The sequence below is a fragment of the Onychomys torridus genome, chromosome X (genome assembly GCF_903995425.1).
Source record: "Onychomys torridus chromosome X, mOncTor1.1, whole genome shotgun sequence".
Classification (NCBI taxonomy): Eukaryota; Metazoa; Chordata; class Mammalia; order Rodentia; family Cricetidae; genus Onychomys; species Onychomys torridus.
Window position 1 is genome coordinate 99,568,519 of NC_050466.1, and position 27,450 is coordinate 99,595,968.

At 34.8% G+C, this 27,450-nt stretch overlaps 1 protein-coding gene across 1 annotated transcript in view; it reads left to right on the top strand.

Annotated features, from left to right (window-relative positions):
• The first annotated feature begins 603 nt into the window (after positions 1-603).
• The window catches only part of LOC118574754, an 84,228-nt gene continuing 57,381 nt past the window's right edge, over positions 604-27,450 (top strand). The window contains exons 1-3 of the mRNA XM_036175650.1: positions 604-1,432; positions 5,442-5,531; positions 19,789-22,235. Coding sequence (XP_036031543.1) covers positions 604-1,432; positions 5,442-5,531; positions 19,789-22,235 — 3,366 coding nt within the window. The remainder of the gene's footprint in view (positions 1,433-5,441; positions 5,532-19,788; positions 22,236-27,450) is intronic.

A 27,450-nucleotide genomic window follows, 5' to 3' on the forward strand; every position in this document is an offset into this window, starting at 1 on the left:
ATTTCAATAGAGATAATATCTTAGTATCAACTTGTAAATATTTAAACATGTATTTATGCTTGTTTTTCTTAAAGTGATGAAGGAGCAGTTACACAGGAACATGATAAAGGAAACAAATATGAAGCAGGAATTCCTGATACAGATACATCTGAAATGTTGGGGGGTTCTTTTTACTATAAAACTCTCCAAGACCTAACAATTATTGAAAGTGATACTCCTCTTATGGACTCTGGTTCTGACTCTGACCGAGGTGTTGTCTCAGATTTTGAGTTAGAAGAACAATCTAGAGACTCTGGATCAGTGATATGGGGAGTAGATTCTGACTCCGAAAAGTCTCCTAGGGATTCAGACTCTATAAAACACCTGTTAAAATCAGAAAATTATCAAATGGCTTCAGTCTCTGTTGAAGACTTGACCAAGACAGGGCAACAGCTGGTGAGAATTGAACAGTGCCAGGGGGAATATGGATCTCTGAAACATTGGGTACCCTCAGGCTCAGAGAAGTCCCTGGAAGATTCTGACTCTGAAAGAGACTCTGACTCTGATAGTGAAACAAACATAGAAGAAAAAGGCCAAATGGCTTCAGATTCTATAAAACGTCTAATGGAATACGAAAAGATAATGATGGAGACCGAAAATTTCTGGATGATCCCTGATACTGAGAGTTATGCAGTATACTCAGACACAGAAAGAAGTAGAGCATCAGCTTCTAAGGTACATCTGATACAGGTGGAAAACACAGAAAAGCAAAAACCTAAGAGATATATGATGGACTCTGACTCTGAATCAAGTGAGATGGACTCAGATTCAGAAAGATGTGAGCTAGCCTCGGCAGCTGTGAAATGTTTCATGGGTATAGAAACATTTCATCTGAGCACTGCTGGTAACAAGTTCCCAAAGGATTTTTGGTCTGAACGAACTGTGGACTCAGACTCTGAAAGCCCTGTGATGTCCTCTGATTCTGGAAAGCACATGAAGAAGGCTGAAGCATGCAAAAGTACCTGTAATTTGGAAAGACTCAAGCTGGCTCACAAGTCTGAGTCTCTGCAGCACCAGTTAGATGCTAAAAGAAAACAGTTAGATTCTGATCATAGTGGACACTGGGATAGCTCTGCAAAATATCAGTTTAGGTCTATAGTACCTCAAGATAGCTTTGGAAAATGTCAGGGTGACCTTCAAACATTTCAAAGTATCGTTGAAAAAGATCAAGGAGACTCCAGTTCTGAAAAACATCAGAAAAAAACTGGAAATGAACGAGATCAAAATGAACCTGAAAGCAACAGACTCCCCATAAAGACAGAGAAGGTAGTTGAAAATGAGGGGTTTCAAATGGATAAGGAAAAAAAAGGACATCTCATGGAATCTGACCGTCACGATTCAGAAAATGAAGCACACCGGCTTGGTGCTCGTAGAAAGGATAATCGTCCTCCAGGTAAGCTAAAATGTATGTGGCCTTTGAAATTAACTTATAAACTGTATTAATAGCATCATAACATTTCCCAAAATGTCAGTAACTTTGATATATTTGGGGCTGAAACAACTTAAGAAAACTTAGAAGAAATTCAGAGACTAAACATTTTATTCCAGATTTTTACTTCACTTTCAAAATTAGGAATATCACCTTGCTTTAGGTAATTTTTGTCTGTTCTATTTTGAAAGGATGAAAGTTAAAAATATTTATAAAAACAATATCTATTATGGCTTAACACAATGCTAAATTTTGCTCTCATCATTCTAGAATAAGTAAAAGATTTTTTTGTTTAGTTATTATAAGAAGGTTTTAAGTATAGAAGCCTATGTATATCAATGTTTAAGTTACCTTTCTTTGCTCATAAAGATTTTCCTCATTTCCATAATTTGCAATGAATAGTTTGCATTTATCTGTTACTCATGTTTATCTTATCATAATGCATCATTATAATCCTCCAGTCCCTAGACCACTAGTTCTCAACTTGCGGGCCATGACCCCTTCACTGGGATCACATATCAGATATCCTGCATATCAAATATTTACATTATAATTCAGAACAATAACAAAATTATAGTTAAGAAGTAGTAACAGAAATAATTTTAAGGTTGGGATCACCACATGAGAAACTGTATTAAAGGATGGCATCATTAAGGTTGAGAACCACTGCCCTAAACAATTTAATTGATTCTTTAGAGCAAATATATTTGCTTTATATACAACTGCTATAAACAACTCTAAACATTTTACATGTACTAACTAGTATTGATTCAGTGGTACTAATTTATTAAAGCTCACAAATTTTACGTAAAGGAATGTATTAAGTCCTCCTAATACTAGAAGGTAGGATACAGTTATCATCTTTATTTTACAAATGGAGAAACTGAGGTCCAAATAAGTAACCAAAGTAGCACAATAAATAATAGGGTATGAACTCATGCTCTAGTGTTTATTTTGCTCACCATGAAGATGCACTGTCAGTCAACTCTAAGAGGTATTTCCCATTAAGAACAATGAAAATAATAAGTTCATGTAATTTGTCTGGTACTTTGAACTTAGTGTTATCTGAATATAGTGCCTTAGTTTACAAGCATAATTGTGGTACATGGATTTTAACTTTTTTATCCTCAAAAGATTTTCCAATTTAGAAATAAAATTGTAAAAAAAATCTGAATGTGGTAGCACATACTTTTAATCCTAGTACTGGGGTGGCAGAGATAGTAACATTACTAGGGCTCAGTGGCCAGCCATCCAGCCTATGCTAATCAGAAAGCTCCAGTTCCCACTGAGAGACTCTGTTTAAAAAAAAAATGAAAAACTCTGAGGCAAGACACTGATTGTTGATCTCTGACCTTCACCCACATGCATACACAAATGTTGTCTACCTGCACATACATGTGCACCTGTAGCTGTGTGCAAGTACACATGAGTGTGCACAAAATAAACAGTAATGACAATATAGAATATATGTACATGATATAGACATTGAGAACTAAGGCTCAATTAACCATCTTCCTTAAATGATCACATAGGTAATTATTGGCCAAGCTAGAGTACAAAAGCTCCTAGTCTAGTGTTTTCTCAAATATATCTGTTAATTTAGGACGTTTATAATTGTGTGCCTTAGTTATGACTACTATTGCTATGACAAAACAACATGACCAAGGCAACTTATAAAAGTAAGCACTTAATTGGGGCTTACTGACACTTTCAGAGGATAATCCATTATCATAGTGAGGAGCATGGCTTCAGGCAGGCAGAGATGGTGCTGGATCAGTAGCTGATAACTCACATCTGATCCAAAGTTTGCAGGTAGAGAGAGAGCATGAGACTGGCCTGGCATGAGCTTTTGAAACCTCAAATCCCACCCCCAGTAACATACATCTTCCAAAAAGGCCAAACCTACTCCAACAAAGACACACCTTATAATCCTTCTCAAACATTTCTTCCAGCTGGAGACCAAGCATTCAAACACATGAGTCTATGGGAGCCATTCTCATTAAAACTACCTCACTGAGAAAATATTATTTGCTCTGAAACTAAACAATTAAGTATAATTTTCTCTTAATATTTGAATTTGGATAGAATTATCAAAATTTTTTTCTTTATTAAGAAATTTTCTACTCACGCTACATACCACCCACAGATCCCACCTCCTCCTTCCTCCCATCTCCCAGCCCTCCCTCCCAAGCCACCCCACATCCCCACATCTCCCAAATCAAGATCTCCTATGGGCAGTCAGCAGAGCCTGGCACACTGAGTCTAGGCAGGTCCAAGCTTTGATTCATACATAAACAACTTAATCTACAAAGTCTTAAGTAAAACTGTCAACCTTTATGGTCTAGAAAACTATATAAATTTTAGAGTTTGAGAAAAGCTTTCTTTGATTTTACAAAAACCATACAGTGTCATTACTTCTTGTTGCCAGTTTAATGCTGAATCACAATTTCTTATCTCTCAGCTTATTCTTACAATAATAGACTTTTCAGTTTACTTGGTTAAGATACCATGCACTTAAAAGATAAAAAATAGCCAAAGATAGATTTGGGGGGAGTATCTTGGATTCCTCATTCGTGTGTACATATTATATATTAAAATATAAATTAATACTATGAATGCAATTTTAAACCTACAATTAAAATTGAAATTTCTAAGTGTAAGGAAAGTGTTCTTACTCAATTATGTCTTCTTTAACAATATGTCTGCTGATAATTTATTCAGTTTTGCTATATTGTATCTGATATTTACTTTTTATTAATAAATAAAATATGTTTATCATAAAGACAAAAAACTGTTCTTTGTGCTATATATCTCCTCTTCATTTCCAAATGAGCAATAATTCTTAAAGGCAGTCTTTACCACAAGTGTCTATTCACTTTATAATGGTAAACAGATGTAAGGAAACAAGTTAGCTGTATCTCCAACACCCAAAGTGAAGTCACTTTCATTCTGTGACTATGTATACTAAATAGATGGGTTTTTTAAGCCAACTAGTCACTCTATTATGAACTTGCTGCACAGTTTTTAAAACTGATTATGTTTTTATTTGTTACATAGAGTTATACATGCCATAACATTTTAAACTTAATTTTTTTTTCCTTTGAGGTAGCATGTGCTTTAATAAAAATAGACAATAAATAAAAGAAATATATATAATATATATAGTATATATATGACATTTAAATACATACTATATATGTGGCAAAAGAAAAGCATATTGAAAAAGTAAATGAAAATAGACCTGAAGGAAACTGGTAACATCTGAGGATGAGGATTCCTGAAAGAGAAACAGCCAATTCAAAAGCCATAGATAAGACAAATCCATAAAACTTATAAAACAGTGTTTTGCAGGTTATTTACAAACTTGTTTAACCATCACTACCATCCAATCACAGAACACCTTCTTTACTCAAGAGGAAACTTTGGAGCAGCATTATTCATTAGAGCTGAAATGTGGAGACTGCTCATATGCTCAACAAATAATGAGTGGATAAGTTAAATGATGCGTATCTACACAGAGGATGTTATTTAGCAATATAAAACAGTGTTTACATTTAGCAATATAAAACAAAAAGTGTTGACTTTTTGGTATGTAATAGGTAAACCTGGAAGACATTATTCTGCATACAAAGTAACTAAAAGAACCACATGTTGTACAATCCATGTATACAAAATGTCCTGAAGTATAAATCTATAGAGGCAGAAGCTATCTTAGTGGTTGCTTAGAACTGTAGTAGAAGAGGCTAGAAGTTTATGATTATAGGGTATTTGTTTAAACTTCGTTTTTAATATGGGTTTAGTAAGCTTCATGAAATTTGAGAATAGGCGCGCCATTACAAATAAGTATATTTAAAAATTATGTTACAACATCAAAAAAGATTTTTAGTGTGGAATTGTATAGTAAACATTCTTTTACATAGTATCATTTAATTAGTAATTGTAAAATAACTGAGTCTTTTTAATATGATTATAGGTTTTTGGAGGCCTGTTTCCATGCCTCCTAATCTTGGCCAGGAAAAGAAAACTGAAGAGCAAAAGTCTGTAAAGCAAAAAGATAGCAGAGGTGAGTATATAGTAGAAATAGTCTAAGAATTTAATCATGTTATGTGTTAATATTTGGGAAAATAAATTTAGAATCTGAAGTTTAATAGTGGTTACAAGGTAATATAATACATACTAATACTTAATTCTGTGATTTACTACAAAGAAAAAGTAGCAAAACAAAAAGGCACATGAAGTAAAGTCCAGCTACACTATAGTGTAATTTTCAACTCAGAACAATTCCTGGCAACATATGTAGTGTTTTTCTGAAATGCTGGTTAGATTCCTAATGCCCATAATGTCTTTTTAATGGTTTAGGATATAATTCAACCAAATAAAGTATGAAGCTCAGTGATTTTTAATATATTCACAGATATATGCAACTATCAACTCCATTAGAGTATTTTTTATCAGTATAATGACAACTCTGCAACTATTACCTATGTGTCTTCCCCTACCCTACCTTTCCCTCAGAAACAACTAATCAACTTTCTGTCAATTTCCCTATTTTACTTATTTTATATGAATTGAATTATATGATGAATGCTACTTTGTGACTACATTCATTTGATTAGTATAATTACTTCAAGCTTAGTCTATTGTAGTATCATACCATATTAGGCATTATCACATTTTATGTATAGACCTATAAATTGATGGGCATTTGCATTCATTCAAGCTCAGATACAATAAATAACACTACTCTAAATGTTTTTAAAAGAGTCTATGAGGGCATGTGTTTCATTTCTTGCCGGTAATATGCCTAGAAGTGAAATTGCATCAAAACCCATTATTTGGTGCTTAATGAACTGTCCCAAAGATATTTAGAAATTAATTTATATAAACAAATAATATTATACAGACTGAGCAGGTTGTATTTATCACACACATGCACCCGCACACACATGCACACACACACACACACACACACACACACACACACACACACACATCTGTATGTAACAACAGTTAAAGAATAAAGAGGCCATGAATTTGAAGGAGAGCAAGGAGGAATACATTGGAGGATTTGGAGGAAATTATGTAAATACAATCTCAAAAATATCTTTATTTTAACTTTCTTTTTTATTTATTCTTTGTCTCTTTCACATCACACATTCATTTCACTGTCCCTTCATATCTGCCGTCTGCTCTTGCAACCTTCCCTACAAAATAAAATAAAACAAAATAATCTAGTCATGGAAACTGTACTCTGATACAGTGAGTCACACAATAAACCCTTCTATCCATATATCTTTTCTTGCAAGTGTTCATTACAAAGAGTAATTGGTCTGGTTCTAAGCCTCACTGGGACTCCTCTTGGATATCCTGTTGCCCTATGTCATGGAGATCCTGCAGCTTTGGGTCTGCAGGACCAACCCATTCACATAATCCAGAAGATCATAGATGGGGTGGTGAGTAAGGAAGAGTTGACCCCCCTTACCTTTCACCCCTCTCTGCCTGCTATAGATGAGGCAGCTGACCTTTCCCCTTACCAGGTACAGCACTCAGGAAAGTAGGCCCTGCTCCTCACCTGGGCAGTATAGTAGAGCTGAGTCTTGTTAGCAGAGGCACAGGTGAGCTGACCCTGAGGATGTAATAGTAGAATAGTTGGCTACATATCCCTCATCTGCCAAAATGTGGTGGTGAGAGCAGGGGAAAGATGTCCTTCCTGCCTTGATCCTACCACCTGTGGTAGGCAAGGGAGCTGACCCTCCCCCTTACCAGCTGCATCACATGGGAAAGTGGGCCCTACATCTTACCTGAGCAGTAGAGCTGACCCTACTGACCAGGGGCGGGGCATGAACCAGCCATGAGAACATGAGTGTGTGGGAGATCTGGCTCCACCCTTCATCTGCCATATGGTGTTGTGGGCAGGGGAGAATTCCCCTGCCCCACCTCATACCTGTGGCAGGTGGAAGAGCTGGCCCTGAGGTCTTAAGAATGGGAGAGCTGTACCTGCCCATCACCAGCTGCAGCACTTGAGAGAGTGGCACCTGTACCTCACCTGGTAAACACAGTAGAGCTGGCTCTGAAGGTGTGGGTGTGGGAGAGCCAACCCTGTGGACATAAACAGGAGAACTGGCCCCACCCCTTGCCCATTGCTGCAAGATATGAACTATCCAGAGCAATGATGGAGAGAGCCTCCCCTCCCCCAGTGGTGAGGACAAGGGAGAGAGTTATGAGTTGGCCCACCCTCAAAAATTGCTTTTTAAAATGTACACGTATACATTAGGTATATGACTTCATAATACTTTTTACTTTTGTGTGGACTGTGTTTTTATGGAGTCAAAATCCAATTTAATTTGATAAAATATTATTATAGATATCTATTTTCATAATATCTATAATTAATATCAGTTATCCTTTTTGTTCCTTATATTTTGGGCCTCATATAATATTTTTCCAGTTTCAAGGTTGTAAAGTTTTCTACCTATTTTTTTCTAAGAGCTTCATAGGTCTGGGTCTTACATTTCACTGATTTATCTATTTTGGGAATTTTTTGTATAGTGTTATGTAAGAGATCCTTTCATTCTTTTTCAAGTGACTGCACCTTATTCCGTTATCATTTGTTAATAAGATTATTCTTTTCTACATGGAATGTTCTTGATACCTTTGTAAAAGAAATCAATTTAAATTGATCCATAATTTTATGTCCAGATTGTAATTTTGCCATTAATTTATCTGCTTATCATCAATACCATACATCATTTAAAAAAAAATTATGCTTTGTGGGCATTTCAGCACCCCAGAAAGACCCTTTGTGAACCACACTCAGAGTAACTGTCATGGTACTATATGATGAAATTTTGTCAGCAAAGTACTGATAAATTGGTAGGGTGTAAATTAGGACTACATATTACTAAGTAATGTGAAAACTTGCTGCGAACTATCATATTGGATCTAAGCAGTGTGCCAGATATTACAAAGAATTGTCTAGGGACAGAGACTGCATTTACAACTGAACTTCTAATGAAACATACAAAGGTATGACCACATTCTGGGATTCTGTCATTGGAGCAGAACCCACAGACTGGCCTAGCATCTGTAAACTAAACTGATCTTTTAAAGGAAGACACAAAAAAGAGAACAGGACTACTTGTGGCAATGGAATTCATAGGAGTGAAGTAAGCTTCTTTCTTTTTTTATTTTAATTTTTTTCTTTCTTTTTACATACCAACCCCTGTTCCCCTCACTCCCCTTCTCCTGCTCTTCCTCCCCTCCCCCCCCCCCCCCGTCCCCTCCTCATAGAGGGTAAGGCCTCCCTTGGGTAGTCAACACAGGCTGGCATACCAAATTGGGGCTGGACCTAGCACCCCGCCCCCACTCTTGTGAGCATCAAGGCTGAGTCAAGCATTGCACCTTAGGGTAAAAATCTCATTGTGTACTCAGGATAAGTCCTGATCCCATTGCCAGAGGACCCACAAACACATCAAGCCAGGCAATTTTCACCCACATTCAGAGGGCCTAGTTTGGTCCCAGGCAGCCTCCCCAACTGTCAGTCCAGTGTCCATGATCTCCCCACTAGCTTGGGTCAGCTGTCTCTGTGGTTTTTCTCATCATGATTCTGAGCCCCCCCCCCCCAAACCCTGCTCTGATAATCCTTCCTCTCTCTCTTCAACTGAACTTGGCCAAGTGCTTGGCTGTGGGTCTCTGCATCTGCAGCTAGGGAACCCCAGGAACTCACAAGATTGTCCCCTGCTGAGACTCATAGCAATGGTGGAGAGGGTGCTTGATCTAGCCTTCCCCTACACTGAGATTGGTGTTTACCCTAATTGTCTTCATAGAACCTACATCTAGTGACTGATGAAAGCAGATACAGAGATAAGCTTCTTGAAGATAAAAAAAGGAACATTGAGAATCTTGAATCAGAAACCAGCAAATATTCATATCCTATATCCTCATCCTGAGTTCTGTCCCTTTTACAACTGTTTCCCCATTCTTAATACATAGTGCCACTTTATCAGGCCTGCTTGGTTCTCCTGTAGCTTTGCACTGTATCATTTCCCTCTTTCCTTTTTTATATTTTTGCCTCCAAAAAAATGGACTTGAGTCATTAGTAGGGTCTCAACCTCCTGAGAAACGAGACCCTTTATGTTGTCAGGTCATATATCTATCTTCACACCAGTTTCTTTTCAAACTGTCCCAACTGTCTCCTCTTTATTTTTTCCATTTCATTCCCACTTATATTTATATTGGCCTTCTCAAAATTCATAGACTTTGTCTATTGATAGTGTTCCTAAGATTGCATAAATTCTGTTCATAGACATTTGTTAATTTGTCTTTGTCTTTTATTGAGTATTCTAAGTCCTATAACTTGTCTTCATGCCCTGATATTATGTCCTCCCCCTGATCCATTCTTTTTGTGAGGTTTTCACTAAGCTTTTTGTTTGATTTATTACAATTTCCATTTCCAGCATTTTACTTTGGTATTCTTCAGTAACTCTTTATTGAACACCATTTTCCTGTCCTGCTTATTTCATTCAGCTGTTTTGCTTGTGTTCTCTTAGAATTTTTTGGTGGATTTGTATCTTCTTTTCTTTGTATACTTTCTATATAAGTTGCTTTTATGATTTGCCTGTCCCACTAACAAGGGCAAAAATCAGTGGCTGGCTAGGTCAAAGGCCCTAATACTATTATTATGCTAAATTGATATATGTTAAACTGTCCCCTATGATCTTACCTTTATACCCATTGATTAGTGAATCTCTTAACCCTTGTCAGAGGAACTTCTTTTTTCAATAAGTGGTAATTAGTACAAAGACCCACCACCAATTACTGTGCAGAGAATAAGAGGCAGTGGAGTGCTCAGCTCTAAATGGCACTTTGTGTCACACTGCCTTTTCCAAAGGTTCAGGGATCATTACAGAAGAAGGGATTGAAAGAAATATAAAAGCCAGAGAGAATGGCTATCTGTAACAAAACCGTATATGCCTGTCATGAGAGCACAGCTGCATATGAACTCAGAGTGGCTAGGGCTACACATGAAAGGCTAGCCATGCTTCAGTAGATGGTCCCACAGACATACACATATAGGCAGTACTAAGTGGACTCAGAGGGTATTAAATTTAAAAAAGAGGTAAAGGACATGAAGTTGGGAGGGAAAGCTGGAGGGTATAGAAGATGGATTGGAAGGGAGGGAGCAAGTAGATTGGATCCAAAATTATATGCACGTATATAGTGATATTTTATTTGTACTGAAATGTGATTTTATTTGTATATTAATAAAGTTGCCTTGGGGTCAGAGCAAGCCAGAGCAGAAGCTGGGTGGTGGTAGTGCACGCCTTTAATCCCAGCACTTGGGAGGCAGAGCTAGGCAGGATCTCTGTGTGTTCAAGGATAAAGCCAGCAGGGTGACACACGCCTTTAATCTCAATATCAACCATAGAAGACCTGGAGGTCTGTAGAGACAGGCAGTGACAAGGAGGTCATGTGGCTGGGTTTACAACCAATGAGAAGGCAGAACAGAATGTCTATATAAAAGACAGGACACAGGAAGTAGGGTTCAGGTGGAGAGGAAAGACAGAGCAGCAGTGAAGGGTAAGGTTTTCAGCTCTCAGCTATTGCTCTGACCCCTTGGCTTTTAACTCTACAATTGGCTCTGTGTTTCTTATTTAACAAGATGGTTATATCTACACACGTATGAATATTAAATATAATACTTATTAATAAGAAGCATATATTAACAAATATCACTTTTTACAATTTAGGCAGAATATGTCAGTAATTCATTCTTGGAACATTGTTAAGTCCTTTCTAAATCCAATCTAGACACCAGTCAAGGGCAAAGGAAACTTTTCTAACATAGAAGTTTAAAGAATGGTTTTACTAAATCTGTGGGCAGTTTCCTCCATTAGACCCTTCTCCAAGATGGCTTTTCATGAAAATTTTTATTCATAGAATCCCCATGTGGCAAGGTATCAACTGCATAAATGATCTCAGTTTATACTTTTTAATCTTCTCTCATCTAGTTAGAACAAAAAGCCCCTTACTAGAAAGGTCTATCTTAAAAATATTTCAGGCACATCAATTCAGGCACAATGTAACTGCAGCTAATAAGTTTGAGCAGACCTTACAGCCTTGAAGGCTCAGATTTTATCATAATACTTAAGAGTACAGTCCCAGAAGGCACATTTGGTGCCCTTGGAAACACATCCTAAATAAAATATATATTAGTCAGACAATATATGTTAACCAGATTCCTGCTGTGGCTTCCCACTAAGGGATATACTTCCTTAGGGCTTTTAGTGTAGTCCAATTAAGTCAGTTCTGTGTTTTCATAACAGTTGCCTAAAGGCTGACAGTTCAAGGTAGTTTTGTTTGACCAACATACCAGTTGATACCTTGAAATGCTTTATTTTCCATGCATGTGTTGGAATTTAAGCTATCCACACCATTTCATATTCAGTGCTGCCTGGTGTGATTTTAGGCTTATCAGTCAAATAAATTCAAAGAAATTACAACACCTTGAACCATCAGCCAAGGAAGTTTTCCTTAAGAAAGGGGAGAAACTAACAGAAACAGTTGTAAAAAGCAATGATTATTAATTCTTGTTTAGAAACCCATGCCCAAATTTGTAAGGCTTAGAAAATATTGTTATAAAATTAATGTCATCAGCAATATCTTTTATTTTCAGTTATCTGATACTTTACCAAGATCTTTTGTCTTGATTAGGTTGTATGCAAAAGTAACAAAAACATTTTTGTAGAATATTTGTATACAACTTAATCAGAAATACAAGTTACAAAAATTTTAAAAGCCTTTACAAATAGCTTTATATGATATTTCACCATTCGTAGTATGATATGATGGTCAGCCTTTGAAAGATCAATTCTGCTCTAGGAATTGCTACATTTAGCAATCAAATTTCTATATTAAAATGTCATGCCAATGGATAAAGTAAATTAAGCTCTTAGTACATTGTTAAAACCACACTAATCTTGAAATTGAATACAAGGCAACAGCAGTGAGCTATGCCCCAGAGATGATCCAAAGTCCAATATATCAGGAGTGATTAAACTCCTTGTGGTATCCTCTCCCTTAATTTACAGTATGGAGAAGAATTTCAAGTTAGGAATGCAATCAGTCTCTGTGTTGCAAATATAAAGGTTATTAGCATCTTGTTTCCAGACTAATTAAAGGACAAATCCTTACCTGCAAGCATTTATGCATGATCCAGAAACAGTGAAGGACTCATCATGTTTTCTGAGTTGGGGGGTACATGTAGGAGTGTCCAAATTCTGACACACAATCTGAATTCTTTTCATTGAGTAGAGTGATTTCTGTTTGACACTGCTTAATATTAGGTCTGAAATAGCAGGTCTTTTAGAGTTTGAGTATAGATTCAGATCTAGGCTATAAGATTATATGAAATCAATAATAAAAAGCCAAAGCAAAATAAACCAGTAACTTTCCTTCTCAGCCTGTTTGTCTATTGTATGTACGAGGGCTGCTGATTTTTTCTTTAGTTGATCTTGTATCCTGCAATGTTGCTGAAGGTGTTTATAAGCTGTATCAGTTCCTTGGTTGAATTTTTGGGTCACTCATGTATACTATCATGTCATCCGCAAATAGGGAAAGCTTGACTTCTTCCTTTCCAATTTGTATCCCCTTAATCTCCTTATGTTGTCTTATAGCTCTGGCTAGAACTTCAAATACTATATTGAATAAGTATAGGGAGAGGGGACAGCCTTGCCTTGTTCCTGATTTTAGTGGTATTGCTTTGAGTTTCTCTCCATTTAATTTGATGTTGGCTGTGGCTTGCTGTAGATTGCCTTTATTATGTTTAGGTATGTTCCCTGTATTCCTGATCACTCCAAGACCTTTATCATGAAGGGGCATTGGATTTTGTCGAATGCCTTTTCTGCGTCTTGTGAGATGATCATGTGATTTTTTTCTGGAGGAAGCTTCTTGGATGACATCTGAGGAAGGCACTGATCTATAAGTATATCAGAATTTCATTAGGAGAAATTTTATTGCTATGTTACTTTAGCAGAATAGTAGCATTTGATTTTTCCCTAGATCACTGGTCTCAGGTTATTGGCCACCCAAGCAGTATTGGGTATGGGTTCCATCTCCTGTAGTGAGCCTTAAATCAGATACTGGTTGGTTGCTTCCACAAGATTTGTGACATTATTGCACCCAGTATATCTTACAGGAAGGTCACCATTGTAGATTAAACATTTCTAGCTGGGTTGGTGTTTACCTTTCTCCTATGGTAGCAAGCAGAGTACCTTCCAGTACCTCGAGCATTATTAAGTCTGTAGGGGTGAATGCACTAGGTAGGTAGCAGCTCAATTTCTCCTTGCACAATTGGGTCACTTAAGTGTTGTCTTCAGCAATAGAGCTTTGCCATCAGTTTGTAGGGAGCAATTTTAAAGCCTTGACAATAGTCTGGATTGTTTGAAGGTTCCCATTGGACTTCTTTGGCTAACAACTCAATTAGATATAACACATTACATTTCTGGTACTGGGAACTTAATTTGGTGATGAAATACCCAATTGTATCTCTGTCTCTTTCATTTTCAGCAATTCATTTAGATTGCCTTCATATATGTATATAGTATAGAAGTGTTACCATATTAGGTTTCCATATGACCCCTTAATTGGCCCTTAGTTTTAGCTGTTCCTCCCTGTATTCTCTCCCTTGCTCCCTTTCCCCTCCACCTCCTTGATTAATCCTCCTGTTCTAGCCAACCCACCACATCCTGCCTTGTCTATCTATAAATATCTATTCTATTTCACTTTCCTGGGGAGATGCATCCCTTCCACCAGTCACTTATGCTATACCTAACCTCTGTAACAGCTAGCACCCACTCCAAGTGAATACATACTATATTTGTCTTTCTGCGTCTGGGTTACCTCACTCAGGATAACTTTTTCTAGTACCATCAATGATAGATAGTATCATGTGCCATACAAAAACAGTTTAATGAGGTCCATTTATTGCTCATTGTTCTTAGTGCCTATGCTAATTGTGTTCTATTTGGAAAGTCTTTTCCTGTACCAATGAGATCAAGACTATTACCCACTTCCTCTTCTATCAGATTCAGTATATCGTATGGATGTACTTATGTTCTATATGCAGCAAATTCAATTTGTGCTGCTCATATATTCTTGGATGTGTGGCCTTCCACTGTAGTGTGGGATACACTCTTAAGAAAACTCATCTTTTCCAGCAGTTATCACCTGTCACTCTCTCCTTGGGTAGAAGTAGTACATTGTGCCAAACTCCCCTCTCCATGCTGGGATTTTATTTGGCTTGAGCTTGCAGGGGACTTGTGCATGCTGTTACTACCCCTGTGAGTTTGTATGTGCAGCTGTCTTGTTGTGTTCAGAGGATACTGTTTCCTTGTATTTATTCAGCACCTCTGATTTTTCCAGTACTTCTTCTCATCTACTGCAGTGATCTCTAAGCCTTCATGGAAGGGGTATAATATGGATGTTACGTTTAGGGTTGTGCACTTCATAGTCTTTTATTTTCATTTTGACCACTGGTGGGTCTCTGTGTTAATCTAATTAGGTTGTCTTATTTGCTGGGAGATGGCAGAGGATTTATTGGGATATTAAAACTACATAGAATGAAAGAACTTGTTAAATCTACTCTTTCTATTATGAATATTCCTGATATATTTTGGTTAGTATTTGAATGCATTTTCTTTTGTCATCCTTCAATTTCACTGTTTGTGAACACTAAAATAGGATTATTGTAAATGCAAGAATGGTGATACTGTCTTTAATTGAGTTTAAGTTTAAACTAATAAATAATAAGGAAGGAGTCGCCGGGCAGCAGTGGCGCACGCCTTTAATCCCAGCACTCAGGAGGCAGAGCCAGGTGGATCTCTGTGAGTTTGAGGCCAGCCTGGCCTACAAAGTGAGTTCCAGGAAAGGCGCAAAGCTACACAGAGAAACCCTGTCTCGAAAAACCAACAACAAAAATAAATAAATAAATAAGGAAGGAGTCAATATTGCTATTTTCTTTTGGGGTGAGAGTGTTATGGTTCATTCATTTCTTCTTTTTCTATGTTACTATCTTCCTTTGTGTCTCCCTGCCCCATTTGTGTGAATGTGTGAATGTACTTTAATACCTTTCTTCTATGTATCACATATATATCACACTTTATTTGAGGCTACCATGAGACTTAAGTAAAACAGCTCTTATAACAGCCATCTAAAGGTGAATGAGAACTTAACTTCAATTGCATATGACACACATACATTTCCTTGTATTTGCACAGTCTGATATCGATATCATAATTTACATATATTAATAATATATAACGATTATCATTTTTATAACACTTATTTAATTCTCTGAGTTTTGTCTTTTATAGTAGAGTTAAATATCATTTACTCAACACAGATACAGTATTAATACAGGCTGTATTAGTTCATATATTTACTCCTACTAGTATGTTTATAATTTTATGTTTTCATACTTAACATCCTTGTATTTCTATTTGAAGAACTTTCTTTAGCATTTCGTATAAAGCAATTCAGAATTAGATGGATTCTGTAAGCTTTTGTTTGCCAGATAAAGTATTTCTCTCTATTTAGTTTTTAAAACAAATTTGTATGGCATAATACCCTTGTTTAGCGGGTTTTATTATTTCCAATACATTGAATATATCAATTGATTCTTTTTTCCTTTGAATCTTTTTGTTTAGAATTCTGCAAACAATGATTCCTCTATGCATCATAAATAATTTTTTTACTGTTTTTAAATTTTTTATTTGCTTTTATGATATGTGTTTTTGTATGGATTTCTTTGGCTTTATATGCCTTCATAAATCACTTTATTTCTTAGATTTGGGGACTTTTGTCCATATTTCTTCAAATAAAATTTTTTTCCTAGTTTTTTCTTTATCCTTGAGTTTGCCATACTGATACATTTGTCACTGTTCTACAACTTCCTTATAATTTCATCACTCTTTTCTTTTTCTTTTTGCCCTCTCACTAATTTCCAATTATCTATCTTGTTATTTCATTCTCCTTTTCCATGATTAACTTGCTTTCGATCTACTTTAGTGGATATTTTTTCATTTAATTATTGTATTTAACTCTTTGTTTTCTATTTGATACATAGTAATTTACATGTTATCTTTGAAATTCTCATTTTGTTGATGGCTTTTTTGTATTATGCCGAGAATACTTATGATTATTATTTTGATTTATGTTTTAAGTAAATCATATATATCAATTTCACTAGAATCAATTTCTGGATATGTATCTGGTTACTTTGTTTTGAAAATTTTCCGTATTTCATTCTTCTCTTTGATTTTTTTATACTTATATCTGCACATTATAAACACAGTCACTACTCCCAGATATTCAAAAGATAACCTACACTAAGAAGCCTGCTATCTAAATCTCAGTGTCCCATAGACACCTAGAATATACTGACTGCCTCTAAGAGTCTACTTCTCATTCTTTAAGACTCATTTTCTTGGGGGCAGTGTATAAAGCACTTGTTACAAAGGCCTGATAACTGAGTTCAGTTCCAAAAACCTAAGAAAAGCTGGAAAGGGGAATGTTTAGCATAATACCACTACTCTCAGAAGAAAATGGGAGACAGAGAGTAAAGTCGGTGGAGACTTGAAGACAAGCTTGAGTGGCATGTGCAGCAGTGAATAATAAGAGAGACACTGTTTCAAATGCCCCATTCATACAAATAAACACACATAGGTAAGTATACACATGCATACTTCATTTACACATAAAATTAGATTTTAAAAAATGTTGAATTTATTTATGGAATGTTTCCTGAAATTCCTCGGTCAGTGATAGATTTATGTGTGAACATAGCATTGCTTATATCCATAGTATATTCTTCAGTTTCTCTGTATCTAAACTCTACTTGATGGCTAACTAGCAAATGGTTTTTGAAATGGTGGTAAATTTAGTTGTTTAGTCACAATTAGTAAATAATAAAAAAAATTGTATAAGTACAAACAATTTATGGGAACTAACTAAACAACAGTAAAAATATCATAATTAAGAGTCCTATCTAAAATAGTATAATACATGTTAATATCACTTATATGCTATGTCTTATTTAGGATTTTATTGCTGTGAAGAGACACCATGACCACAGCAACTCTTATAAAGGAAAACATTTAATTCAGGATGGCTTACAGTTTCAGAGGTTTAGTCTATTATTGACATGGTAGGAAGCATAGCAGTGTTTAGGAAGACATGGTGCTTGAGAAGAAGCTGAGTGTTCAACATCTTGATCCACAGGCAGCAGAAGGAGACTGCCACACTAGGCCTAGCTTGAGTGTATAAGGTCTCAAAGCCTGCCTCCACAGTGACACACTTCCTGCAACAAAACTACCCATATTCAAATAAGACCACACCTCCTATTACTGTCACTTTTTATGGGCCAAGCATTCGAACACATGAGTCTATGAGGACCATTCCTATTCAACCACCACACACTATTAGACTAATATTTAGGTAAAAACATGAATCACATGTAGATCTTTATGATAGTATGATTAGAAACAACTGTTATGAGAGGGAACAGTGAACACTAGTTTCAGTGAGAGACTCTGTCTTAAAATTTTAAGGTGAAAAATAGTGGAAAATGTCTAATAATGACTCTAGTCTCCACAGGGGTATGCAGAACTGAGCACACATACATACAACTATACATCGTAAAAATAAAATTAAAAAATTGATAGGCCTGAGTACAGTATCACATTTTCATGCCCTTTGTAGTTAGGTGTCTCTTTATCTCATGACAAATATTTAAATGCATTTGTCATCATAAGATCATATACTTAATATGCCCTTTTGCAAATATATAACTTTTCATGTCCTTCAATAGTGTAGTACATCTTTAACAACTGTATACTTATTACCTGTTCTTCAGACAGTTTGTCTATTACTACTCTAGACTATTCTCCTGTTACCTTAAATTTGGAATGTTATTAAAAACAGTCATACTGTCTTTTTTTTTTTTAGTGTTTTTGCCAGGCAGTTACTCTTCCTCACTAATTTATAGTAATAGCACTTTATAATTAAAATATACTGATACTTGTACTCAAAGACCATAGCCATTGAGGAAAATAATTACATTTTTAGTACTTTTAACATCTAGCTTGGTATAGAAAATTAGTAATTTTTCTTTTATATTTACTATAAAGCATATGAATTTAGAGTACTGATCCCTGTCCTCACCATTATGCAAATAATATTTAATACCATTATATTATCAGGGGCACCAAAATAACTTTATATACTTATCATAATTTACTCTCATTTTATTAGAAATAAAAGCATGAAGTCTTTCCAGGAAGAAATGTTTCATTATAAGTAAATCATATATGCCTTATTCTAGTGAATATCTTTCAAAGTATACCTACTTGATTGTGCAACTTTTATAAACACCAAAAAAGAGTAAAAAATTATAATGATCTTTTATGATTTGATGACATTTTATATGATCTTATGATGATAAGGGAAATTTTATGAGAAAGTCTATGTCTTTGTAAAATTTATTACCAATTTCTACATGGAAATTACCATTCTGTATTCCTAAACTCTTTCCAAAATATAATTTTATGTTTAAGCATAAAAAATACTTAAAACTTGGAGGGAATTGAAAAACAGATGTTTATATTTGTTTTTAAATTTCAGTCATGCACCTGCCTATGTACCTTGATGACAAGATTATGCATAATGAAAGTCAATAATTTTAGTTTAATTTTAAAGCTAAGATATCAGTAAATATCTACATTTCCTGGATGATATAACATTGAGTTCTTGATAGCTATACAAGATATCATTGCTATTAACTTTCATACCAGAATACATATCAAATAAAAGGGTATCTTTTTCTTCCTAAATATACAGATTTTATACATTATAAATGCTGTAGCCCAGGAACAAATAAAATTCTTAATATTTCTAGAAACATAATGAAACAATATAGATAGATTTTTCATAACAAGTTTGTAAAGCCATAGATTTGTATTGGTCACAGAATGTCTTATATAATGATTTCTTTTCTAAAGAATAAGCTCTGTCTACTTGAAGAAAATGACTATCTGATGTAAATGACCATGTTTCATTTATATCTTAAAAAGCTGAAAATGGCATTTAATTGAGAAGACAATTTAGGGTCATGGCTTCCCCTTAAAAAGACAAATGAAACTCACTATAATACTTTGAAGGAAATTGTATTTTGTTTGCAGAGATTTCTATTGTAATGTGAACTTTAAAGTTATGCTTGTTATATATTTGCCTAGTCTTGCTCATATTTTATTCTTCTTTCTTAGTTTGCAGAATTCAGTTAGCAAGATACAAGACTGAAGACAAAACTGTGCGATTCAAAGAGGCATCTTCAAGTCTCAGTGACATGCATCTCTCACAGGAAAAAATAAAGGAAAAGCACAGCTATATCTTTTCTCCAGACTCTCAGACACTCACAGATGAAAAGTATCACAGAAAAGCCAGCCGGAAAATATCTGTCTATAAGCGCCATTGCAGGGAGTACAGACATGCCCATGGTTATGAGAGTTTTCCATATCAAATTACTCCCATTCCTCTAAGTTCTGAGACTTGTACCTCTAATGTATCATCAGTTGTTGGCAGCCCAAATTCTAAGAGTCCTAAGTCTGTCACAAGACAGAAGACTCGAAGAAGTCTTACATATTCTTTGGATGTGGGAACTCAAAAATGTGCTAGATGTTTTATGGAAATCAGTAACTCTTCTTTTCATAAATGCCCCACAAATTCTGATGATTCAGACTCTGATTCTCCTTTATATGGCCAGATTTCCTCAGATTCTAAATATTCTCTGAGCTCTAAAACTGTTAGACACTTCAAGACTTCTCCAAATAGCCCTTCATCTCGATCCCTGGATCCTAAGCATCATGTAGGCATCTGCTGCTCTCTGCATGGGGAAGATTTTAAATATTCTGTGGATTCTACCTCTTACTTACATTGTGAAATTTGTTCAGCTCCCCAAAATCTTAAGCACTCTGCTGCTGCCCACACCATTCCTGTAAAATCTAAAAAAAACATGGGCAAACATAGTACCTGTGGCCACATATTGTCAACACCAGTAAGATTATCTGAAAGTGAAAGCAAGTTCAACCTTACTGCCCATCCTCCAAATAAGGATAATCGTGATGACAGCATTATTAAATTTATCAGTGCTAGAAATATTAAAGATGAGGCTGATGTTGAAAATAAACTTCTTTCCAAAGATGAGACAGACCATGAAGATGAGACAAATACTGAAGATGAAACAGATGCTGAAGATGAAATAGACACTGAAGATGAAGACAACAGCAAAGATAAAAAAGATCCTAATGACAAATCTGATCCTGATGGCAGTGATCCTAAAGATGGCAACTCTGGAAATAATACTGATAGCAATAGTAGATCTGATCCTAGTGGTGCTTCCGGGCCTACAAGTGGGCCTGATTCCAGCAATGACAGTGACTCTAAAAATGTAACCGATCGCAATAATGGATCTGACCCTGCCATTGATAATGCTTCCAACAGTGACATTAACTTGAAATATAGCACTGATTTAGACAGTGCTTCTGATCTGGTAGAAGATTTCAATCAACACAGTAATGCTACCAAGGGTAGCACAAATCCAAACGCTGCCTCTGGAAACAAAAATAGAACTGTGCTGGACTACATTTCTGGTTCCAACCATGATGCTGTCCCTAGAAATGACACTGGACAAGGAAATAATACTTGCTCTGAGAATATTAGACCAGTTGCCAACAGTTTTGACTTCATCAAAAATGAGACTGATTATAACAACAATCCCAGCTCCCCAAATAGTCATAGACTACCAAAAGATCTTGAGTCTAACTATAATACCAAACCCAGTAATGCTACTAGTTACAATGTTGTTAACCCTAACAATATTTCTGATCCTAACTATGACACAGAGTCTACTAGCACTGCTGTTCACAAACATTCACCTGCCATAAATCATTATTCAGACCTTAATGATGTCACAGTGTTTACATACAAAGTAAGGTCAAATTTTCTAGTCACCCCAAACTATTTTGGCAGAAAGAAATATGTTAGTAGACCCAGCTCTTTACTTAGCACTACCAGTGCCATTGATACTAGCAACATTATGAGCTGTACTAATGCTATTAGCTCTCAGTTTACTGCTGGAAAAAACTATGCCCCAGAAAATAAACATTTCCCTAGATTTAGTCATTTTAATGGTTTCAACATTATCATCAAAAATATTCAGAATACTCATAATTATACTAGTACCAGTAATACTAATATTTTCACTGATACTGAATTAAAAACCAGCTCCATATCATCTATTCTTAAAATTGTTTATGGAAATATCTCTAATTTTATTGCTGGCACCAACCATATTTCTTATACTGATTTTTTGATAACCTCTGAATTTTATGATCCACTTGAACTTGGTAGAGCTTATATAATTTTTGATAACCAAAATATTGGTGCTCAGTTCCAAAACTCTGCTGTGTACATGGACTCTGGTACTTCTAAGTATGCCACTGGGTCAGCAGACGCCCTTGATGCCAAAGAATCTGGCTTTGTAAAAGATTTTCCTAGGGTCCAGAATCCAATTGGCATCAAGGATTCTTCTCCTTTCAATATTCTTTCCAATCAAAATATTCCACTCCCTAGTTTTGATGTTATAGTGGAAGCTGAACTACCAGATGTTGTGAAGTTTGCTATATCATCAGGTGCTGTGAATCAATTATTTAAGGTAAGTTTACATAAATACACATCTCAAATTCATCTCTGTTTCCTGTAATTTTTAGTGTTAGGTTATTGAACATAGTTTAAAATTATTTTACTTAGTTGCATATATAAACTGTGGAATAGAAAAGACAAGTTATCTGGTATTACTTCTTTGACTCATTAAAGTCTGTTGTCTGATATTCAATAAGAAATATCCATCTTGTATACATTTGGTGAATGGAAAGATAGCTGAATAGGCTGTAATAGACTGTTCTACTTCTCTACTTTATTAACAATGTTTGAATAGTTCATAAATGGAAACCTAGTCACAAGCAAGCTAGTAAAATTTTTACAGGTGTATCACCCACATGTACCCTTGTTTGGGCTTTATTCCTCTTCAGTAATAGAGGAAAGGTAAAGGGAGCTATGGAGGGGAACAGACAGAAGGAAGAAGTAAGAAAGAGAAGAGCAATCAAATCAAAATTAATCTTAAGTATTGTGAATGAAACCATTTAACCAAAATCAACTTTGAAAACACTGATTTTTATTTAATATTTTTTCATTTTACATACCAAAACACTGATCTTTTTAAGAAGGGTATTTAAAGTAGCTTTGGCATTCTAAATTCTCATTTATTTTTAAATGAATAGCACTTGAGTTATTTTGGTGACATATCAGAAAGCAAAGCCCCCCAATTGCTTTTCTAACTTTAGTTTAAAATTTGTTTATCGTATTTTTCTTTATAATGAATAAACCTATTCTTTTTCATGCAATAGCCAACTTTATTCAGAGAATCAGACAATTTATACTCTGAGGGTTAAGAACAGTCACATAGTAAAGTGGGCAATCAAAGGGCAAGCCACACATGGCAAAAACATGTTGTTCCATAGAGGCATGTAAACAAATAGCAATAGCCAGTTGTAATGAATAATCGAAACAACTATCTGATACCAGGGAGCAGTATGAAAACACATTCCAAGAACAATGTGTTTTTGAAGAAACTGAGGTCATAAGACCCTTGTCTTGTTTTCTTGGAGTTTTCTCAGAAATACTCAGAATTCTCACAAAACTCCATTTTTGGACAGTGTTCCAACATGTGCCAGATCTGTGCATTGAAAACATTTTTTTTCTGAGAAACTAAAGTAACTAAATAAATTGAGAGATATACTCCCTTGATTTAGAAAAGTCAGTATCAATAAGGTGTCAGTTTTTCCAACTTTGTCTGCAGGTTAAAAATAATCACAATCAAAATCTTTTCAGACTATTATTAAAAGATGTGATATTTGCTGGGCATAGTGGTGAATACCTTTAATCACAGCACTGGGAAAGCAGGCCATTGAGGTGCATTTAGAGCATTTCAGGTGCTCCCAACATTCAGGAAACCATATTTTTACCAAATATTTCCTCTAGTAGTCTGAATTACATGCACAAGATTGCTAACGTATATGGAGGACTATTTTTGACAGTAACTAAGTACTGTCTTTTATGTAACTTTACAAATACATTATCAACAGCATAATTAAGTTGATATACATTAAATTTTATCTCTTTTATACATTAGACAAAATAAATAAATAAATTTTAGTGTCTTATGCAAAGATTCAACTTTATATAATTTTTTCATAAAATAAGTAATGAATATAACTATATATTTAGAGTGCAGCACAAATTAAAATAGCCAAAATAGAAGTACAGAATTATCTCCTTAATGCTTTTATTACTTTAGTAAAGAACAGTTTTATGGTTTTTCCCAAGAGACAGCATCTTCCTAGAAACAGCAAGTATGGTTTTTATGTTTTTCTTATATAAAGTTAATATTGGCTAATTATAAGTAATAAAAGTATTGCTCAGATAAAATCTTTAAAATTTAAAGTTTATTTTTCCACTTATTTCCCTCAAGTGAACGTTTGTTTGCATTAGTATGACAAAAATTGAAGTCTATTTTATTTTATTCTTTTGGTATTTATAACCAATGAAAGCATGGTTTTAAGTTTACAATTTTGAGGACTATAGTTACCATATTGTGGTTAAATTATGGCACTTAAGAACTATGTTTTCTAAAAACTAAGGGTGACAAGATAAAATATACCTACAAAATATATTTCATTTATATTAAAAACAAATTTTCCAAGTACAAGGCATTGATTTCTCTAAAATATAATAACACAATGAGCTTTTTATAGACTATCTGTCAAAATAAATATTGTACCTGGCAATATATTTTCTAATGTTTATATCAGGACTAGACAATTGAAATATTTGTAGCCAACTAAATTGTTTTCATTGGAGATGATCTGTTCACAGTAAATTGTGATAGCTTTGGAAATAATGTATTTGTTGTACCTTCCAAAACAGTATTTTCTGTAAGAGTGATTGCCTTCCCTTGGACATTTGATGTTCCATATTTCCCTGGTTTATTATATCCATGTTCATTGAAAACAAAAGTTGTTAATAGAACATGGATGCTTTTCATTCATACAATTAACAAAATGATAGAATCTCACATTTTAGAAATAACACTTTTCTTCCAATCACAAGTCAACTAAAACAACCAACCCAGGTCCAGCATACATAGTTAAACCACTCGCATCTTTTTTATTGAATTATTTAATAGACATTTAATAATTAAAGCATCCTTTATGCTAAAAATAAAGTCTAAGTGATAAACATAGCTGCTAGCATCTAAAAACTCAGTCTACTAACCTTCATATAAAATAAGTACACATTTGAGATAGCAGGTAAAAGAAAACAAATTTAACAGCTTCTCTCTGAGTTTCCAGAGTGGTTTGAAATGTTTAAGATATTTTTATCACAACACGTTGTCAATGTAATTAAGTTAGTTCAAAGTATGTGTGCAGGATATCATTTTGTGCTACAAGTTTTAGAAATAATGACATCTTAATTCCCAAAGTTATCTCTTTTATGGTAATGGCTAAGTTTGCCTTTAGTAGAATTAGAACTACATTACTAACTGACTAGTGTCACTGAATAAGTTATCTAAAAGATTATAAAAGCAGAAGTAATACAATTCCATATCTGATGACAAATGTCACTGACTTGCAAGAACTGCATTAAAACCATTCAGAGTCAGCCATTTTGTATTTATAGCATAATGTTTGAAGTACAAAATGATGAAATAATAACACTGAATAATAAAATACTTTCATGAACAATACAATACTTTAATATAGTCTATTAAAACTAGAAAGTTATAAGTATGGAGTATGCATTTCCATTAATAAATGTTTGCACATAACAACCAATTCGCTTTTTGTGCTGAAGTTCCCTTAATACATCTAAAAAGTGCTTCAAATATAAATCAATAAATATGTTCTTATTTATAAGTATGTTGAATATTTGAGAGATGCAACAGATAAGGCACTGTTTTGGAAAGACTGAAAGTTACAGTATAACATTGTCAAAAGTAAAATAGTCTTACGAGGACAGAAGTTGTTAGACTTGTACTTTAAAGTGCTATCCTTAGTATAACATGTCCTTTGTGATCTTATAACCATGGTGGATTTTTTTACTCTGCTCATTTGGGTCCCACCACCCAATTCCCAAATAAATACACACATGGAGATTTATTCTTTCTTAGGAATGCTTGGCCTTAGCTTGGCTTGTTTCTAGCCACCATTTTAAAAATTATCCCATCTACATTTTTGCCTCTGGGCTTTTATCCTTCTCCATTCTATATACCTTTCTTTACTTCTTATTCCATGGCTTCCTATGTAGCTGGGAATCTGGCCAACAGAATACCCCTCTCCTTCCCCCTTTTCTCAGTCCTCAATCCTCTTCCTAGATTTTTCCTCATATTTATTTTCTCTGCATTCCAGCCCCACCTATCCTTTCTCCTACCTAGCTATTGGCCACTTAGCTCTTTATTAGACCAGGCAGGTGTGTTAGTCAGGCAATGTAACACAGCTTCACAGAGTTAAACAAAGGCAACATAGAAGAATGCAACACATCTTTGCATCATTAAACAAATGTTTCACAGCATAAACAAAAGTAACACATCTTCAACTAATATACTACAGCAGAGGGACATTTATAAGTTTAATTAGTGTGGTTAACAGACCTTAAAACAAATGTTAAATGCTCACATAGTCCAGAGAATGCAGTGTCCTTCTAAAAAAAATGGCCCTCAATATATTTAATTAGAGATAATCAATTTGTTCACTCCTGGCTTTTTATGAGTATGCTATATTTTCTTACAGTGGAAGATGTGTTTCTTAGAAATTTTCAGTATGAAATGCCACGAAAGATCTCCTGTTCAAAGATAAAGGCAACTTGCTCAAGGTCTGTTAATTGTTCGACTTCTTTACTAAGAGCACCATCAGTATACAAAACATTACCATAAAGTAGCTATTTGATATAACAATTTAATATTTTTCCATGTTACTAAAGTACTTGATGGTCTCTTAGTGTTATATTACTTGTCAGATAAGGATTTTTATCTTTCATTCTTTTGTAGTGTTGAGTTATTGAACCAGGGCCACTTTTATGTTAGACAAGTGATCTACCATTTAACTACACCTGTAACTAAGATGGGGACTTGAAAATGTTCAGTTGAGATATAATAAACTGAATTGTATTTTCCTTTCGGTATAGTTAAAAGTCTCAAATTTAATGTAACCAAGTATTCTCTCCAAGAATTCTGAGAGAAAAAAAATTGTGCAATTAAAAACAGAGAGAGCAACTACTAATGTAAATCTTTCAGTTGTTCTCTGGATAATTTATGAGAGAAATCATTATTAATCTTATAAAAGATGAAGATGTTGCCAGGTAAGATTGTACATGCCTTTAATTCTAGCACTCCAGAGGCAGAAACAAGCATATCTCTGTGAGTTCGGCATATCCTCATGTACATAGCAAGTTCTAGATAGACTAACAAAGCCTAAATAAGACCATGTCTCAGAAAAGAAAAATAGCTTTAAACTTTGTTTTAAACTTTTATTTACATTTATGTGATGTGTTGTTTTCTAAGCCAAATACAAACCTACAGAGACATGGGTGAGGAATCTAAAGTGAACCAATTGTCCCAAGTTCCAAGAAAGAAACACCTTTGTTACTGTTCTGGTGTATAGAAATATAAATGTTCATGACCTTTCTGAAAGGAATTTCAGAATTATAATTTCCCTGATTCTTCAGGGTTTCTCATCCAGTTTTCTATTATAGTATCAGAGCTGCATTTTTCATCTAGTAAATTGTATACTACTAATATAAACTGGTAGCATCTA